At 37.0% G+C, this 5,210-nt stretch overlaps 1 protein-coding gene across 2 annotated transcripts in view; it reads right to left on the bottom strand.

Annotated features, from left to right (window-relative positions):
• The window catches only part of sec24d (SEC24 homolog D, COPII coat complex component), a 35,027-nt gene continuing 29,817 nt past the window's right edge, over nucleotides 1-5,210 (bottom strand). The window contains exons 20-24 of one of the 2 annotated variants that reach the window (XM_016490669.1): nucleotides 4,353-4,532; nucleotides 4,064-4,255; nucleotides 1,219-1,311; nucleotides 370-509; nucleotides 1-307 (exon numbers count right to left, since the gene is read on the bottom strand). In XM_016490669.1, the coding sequence (XP_016346155.1) occupies nucleotide 307; nucleotides 370-509; nucleotides 1,219-1,311; nucleotides 4,064-4,255; nucleotides 4,353-4,532 (606 nt within the window). In that variant the 3' untranslated portion in view covers nucleotides 1-306. Of the gene's footprint in view, nucleotides 308-330; nucleotides 510-1,218; nucleotides 1,312-4,063; nucleotides 4,256-4,352; nucleotides 4,533-5,210 lie in introns of both variants that reach the window. The other variant, XM_016490668.1, reaches the window with a different exon arrangement.

The raw sequence follows: 5,210 nt of genomic DNA on the forward strand, positions 1-5,210 counted from the left end.
TTTGCTGCATTAAGGATTCAAAGAAATGTTTCCCTTTGGTAAATGTAATCTGGGGGAGTGACTTAAGAAAATCACTGAGACGATCTCTCAATATAATGGCTCCTCAGAACAGGGAGATGTGGTGCATTTGAAGGAGTTCAATCTAAACACCCATTTCCCTCATGTCAAACACTGAGGAATAAAGCAGAAAGTTCACACTCAACTGCAGAAAGAGAGTTTGGTCGTATATCATAGGCAGCTATAGAGGTTATATGAGAAGAGGGCTGTGTGCTGTAACACACTTGACTCTGTCTGTGTGTGTGTGTGTGTGTGTGTGTGTGTGTCTGTGTGTGTGTCTGTGTGTGTGTGTGTGTGTGTGTGAGTGTGTGTTAAGTAAGTAGCTGCCTGATCTCGCGGTGGACGTAGCACAGGAAGTCCATGTAAGACGCTCCTCCGTGAAGACCCTTGTCCTCCACCAGGTGCTGACGGAACAACATCTCCGATCGGTCCTTCTGCTTCACTATCAGCAGCTGCACAGAGAGAGACACACATCAATCACACTGCTGACCTGAGAGCAGTCAGGACAGAATAAGATGAGCATTGAGGCAAGTGATGACAAGTGAAGAAAAAAAGTTTGGGATCGATAAGATTTGTTAAAGTCTTACCAAGACTGCATTTATTTGATCAAAGTACAGTAAAAAAAAACCATCAATACTGTGAAATATTATTACAATTAAAAATAATTTATATATATTTGAATATATTTTAAAATGTAATTTATTCCTGTGATGCAAAGCTGAATTTTCAGCATCATTACGCCAGTCTTCAGTGTCACATGATCCTTCAGAAATCATTCTAATATTCTGAATTTTGTGCACAAGAATCTTTTCTTCTTATTATTATTATTATTATTATTAAGGTTGAAAATTATGCTACTTAATATGGGAAAATGTGATGCATATTTATTTTTTTATTTTTTTGGTGAATAAAAAGTTCAAAAGAACAGCATTGATTTAAAATGGAAATCTTTTTTAACATTATAAACCGTTTACGGTCACTGTCAATCAATTTGATGCTTCCTTGCTGAATAAAAATATAAATTTATTATATACAGTATAACATTTAATATGTTTATATATAATGATAGACATGAGCACCACTAGGTACTATTCAAGCCTCTTTATAACGAACAAAAGACAGAGACAGATATAGAGAGGAGATGGTGAGAGTGAGCCGTACCTTCATAGATGTGGCCCTCCGCTGTGAAATGCTGGAGATGATTGAATGGATCTTCCTGGAATGAGCATTATCCAGCACAGGTAATGACGTCGGCTGAAAGACAATTGTAATACTTGAGTTATCACTGCAGCTCTGACGTTACTCGCATAATGAGAAGAACTGAAAAAAAAACAGGTCCTTGATCAAAGCAACACGAGCAGTGAGATCAATTGTGCATCAAAATAATATTGTCCTTCAAAGTAAAACCTGGATAATATATAATCCAATTCCAATCCAAATACTGTACTACTTTACCTACAAATTCTGTCATTTATTCACTTTCATGTTGACCAGAAGTCAATGTTGTTACAAACTTCTACATAAGAAAGATTACATTTATTTATTTATTTATTTTAGTTTTTAGTGAAATGTTACTCTGACCCTTATCTGGAAGAATGTGGCATAATGTATTATAATAACTATAAGATAATATATTATTTCTTAGGTGTAAAACTTTTTTAAACAGTTTGGTTCCAAGAAAATCTGGGATTAAAATCCTATTTAAACCTGGAAATATATTTTACATTTTTAATGAGTACACAATATGACGTAAAATTAATTTTTTTAAATAATAAGAGGAATCTGTACTATTTCTAGGTCCCTAATCAAACAAGCACATTTTTAATCACGTGACACTTTTCACTTATGGTCAGATATTCTTGCTCATATTTCAGTCCAATTTCTCACTCAAATCGTTATGGTGATATCATCTGCAGTGAAAAATTGGACAAAGATTTGGAAAAATTAGAGAAATTAATTTAATGAAAATTCTTCTGGTTTGCTTGATAATTTTCTAAGTTCTAAAAAAAAAGAAACTTTTAAGTATGTTTTACAAGAAAAAGTCAGCTTTTCTACTTCAAAATTTCACCTTTAAAGGGCACCTATTAGGCCAAATCCACTTTTACATGGTGTTTGGACATAAATGTGTTGGCAGTGTGTGAACACAACCACCCTACAATGATAAAAAATCCACCCACTCCGCATTTTTGAATTCCTATTAAACCAAATCAGTCTCACTAGGCCTGCCGTTTTGATTCTCTAAGCAATATGACATCACATTGCTTAGGCCCCGCCAACAGCTTCTCCGCACTCAAGCAGTTGTAACATCAACAATATCTCGTAAGCAATTCCGATGCTCTGTGTTTGGATGTAAGACTGAACATTAGAGTCTGCGTTTTCTCCCAACATCTGAGCCACTGAGGACGCAGTGAATTACTTTCATTTTTCAAGATAATGCGCCTCAAAATCTACCTAAATATGTTTATGTCTGCGCAAATCATTTCACTCCAGACTCCTTTGTGAATGTCATCATGTCATTATAGTGCTTAGCGTTTTACCCGGATTTGTGTGATTTGTACATTAAGTATTTTAATTGGCCAGCGCCGCGCTTGTAAGATTAGTTCGCAAGCTATGCAACATCATAACATTTCATTCAACTTTCAGCGCATTTGGCTTCTCATATGTACAGCCAAACACCAGTTCTCTCGCTCTCAGTCATGTTTCTTATACCGGCTGTTCATTGCTGTAGGTATGCGAAGCAGAGAGACGTATACACAACGCCCTCTTCTGGAGACTGGGAATAGGCAGCTCATTTACATTTAAAGTGATACACACCAAAACAGCTATTTTTTAGACACGCCCCAAAAATGCCATTTTCCATATGATATTATACTGTAAATGATCTGTGGGGTATTTTGAGCTGAAACGTCACAGACACATCCTGGGAACACCCAAGACCAATATGTGACCCTGGATCACAAAACCAGTCTTAAGTCGCTGGGGTATATTTGTAGCAATAGCCAAAAATACATTGTATGGGTCAAAATTATAGATTTTTCTTTTATGCCAAAAATCATTAGGGCATTAAGTAAAGATCATGTTCCATGAAGATATTTTGTAAATTTCCTACCGTAAATATATCAAAACTTCATTTTTGATAAGTAATATGCATTGCTAAGAACTTCAATCTTGTAAAAAGGGGCATAATAGGTGCCCTTTAACTAAATGTGTTACTTGTCATTTCTTTACAATTAATTGTCAAATTTACTAACAATTTCTGATTGAAAATTGTTTTTTTTTTCAGTACAGTCATTCATTTACTGTATAATAAATATGTAATTAAAGGGTCATGAAACTCCCCGTTTCAGCACTGGTTAGTTCTCACTACAGTTTTAAAAAATGTTAAAAAAGTGGCCGTGGTGCGGAGCGGAGTGGGAAGAGGGGAGACAGACAACGCACACACGCGCTGTTGCACCTCTGAGAACTTGTTAGGCTTATTCTGCTGCATTTATATAAGCCTTTTGACGGCTTGTGTCACGGAGCTGTAAAAACGGTTACACTCACTAAGTGAATGAATTGCGTTTGTGCTGAACTCTTATTACAAAGCAAAAACAAATAATCTCCTTCCTTCGATCCATGAACGTTTCTCTCAGTTAATGTACGCGGTCTCACAGTCTGAAGCGTCTGTCATAGCAAATCAACACATGCTGTTGTGAATAATTAAGTGAAGCGTCTTCTCAAATGATTCATGAGACTGTGTGCTCTTATCCTATAAGACACCGACGCGTCATCGTTGTACTATAGTCCTTTGCCACGTCACAAATTGTGATGTCAACATGATGTAGATTTTAAACCCGGAAGATGAAAATAGCGCAAAAAAGCTTAAAATTAACCAGTTTTCTTAAACAGTTAAAATTATCGAATGCTAACATTGTCTTCTATAATGTGCAACACAAACACCTCTGCTAAAATCTCAGAAAAAGTAGTCTGGGGTTTCATGACCCTTTAAGAAAGCCGTGTGTCATACCCCTTCTGAGGACAGATGGCCGAGAGAGGGCACATTGAAGAGGTTCTGTATGAGGTCGGGCGGACAGGCCTGTCCCAGCCAGAGGAACACGGAGAGCCCGTTTTCCAGCAGGAAGATGCCGGACTCGCTGAGCCGCTCCTCAGAGCAGCGCACTGGAGCCGGGATCACCTCGCTGGACACATCCATAGTGTGCTGAGAGAGAGAGAGAGAGAAAGAGAGCAAATGCATGAACTCTAGTGCTCAGGGTTTGATGTCAATGAGAGAAATTATAGGTATGTGTGTAACTGACCAGCGGGATGAGGCGTGGATAGAGCAGGACCTGTGTTTCCTCCACTCCCATCGCATTGATCAGGAGTCTGTGAAAGGCCCGGTCATCTGTGGAGAGCTCAGTGCTGCCCACTAGAGTTGGAGTCTTCAACAGACTGTTCATGTAGACGGGAAACACCTTCATCGCATCAGGCAGGATTAGCTGCCGGGCAAAACATTCAAAAAGCAGTCACTTTACACAAATCAGAGTAACAAAAATAAGGCATATTGCTCAGTGTTAATCTGAAGGAATTTTCCATAGTGATTTTTTACATGTTGTTTTACCCATATATTGAATTACGCTTTGCATTGTGTTGTGTTTTACATTTTAGGGTTGAAGGAAATCTCCATAAACTTTATGGAAAAGGTAATTTTCTGCCAGGACATTATCCATTTTTCTTACAGTGCAGTGCAGAGATAATGATATGAATCTATTTAATATATTTAAAATATCAATAGATAGGGTGCAGAGGAAAAAAAGGTCTAAAAATAAAGGTACAAAAAAAGCCTGAAAAATGGTTTCTGCACAGCAGTGTTGTTATTGGTAACTAAAACTACAACTAACATTTTGTTCATTGTTAATTCAAATAAAGCTGAAATAAAATGTAAATATTAGATTCAAAATAAAATTAAAGAAAATTAGAAATGTTGCCTTGGCAACTAACTACACTGAACAAAATTATAAACGCAACACTTTTGTTTTTGCCCCCATTTTTCATGAGCTGAACTCAAAGATCTAAGACTTTTTCTATGTACACAAAAGGCCTATTTCTCTCAAATATTGTTCACAAATCTGTCTAAATCTGTGTTAGTGAGCACTTCTCCTTTGCCGAGATAATCC

Source organism: Sinocyclocheilus anshuiensis, unplaced genomic scaffold (assembly GCF_001515605.1).
Source record: "Sinocyclocheilus anshuiensis isolate Anshui unplaced genomic scaffold, SAMN03320099.WGS_v1.1 scaffold206, whole genome shotgun sequence".
NCBI lineage: Eukaryota > Metazoa > Chordata > Actinopteri > Cypriniformes > Cyprinidae > Sinocyclocheilus > Sinocyclocheilus anshuiensis.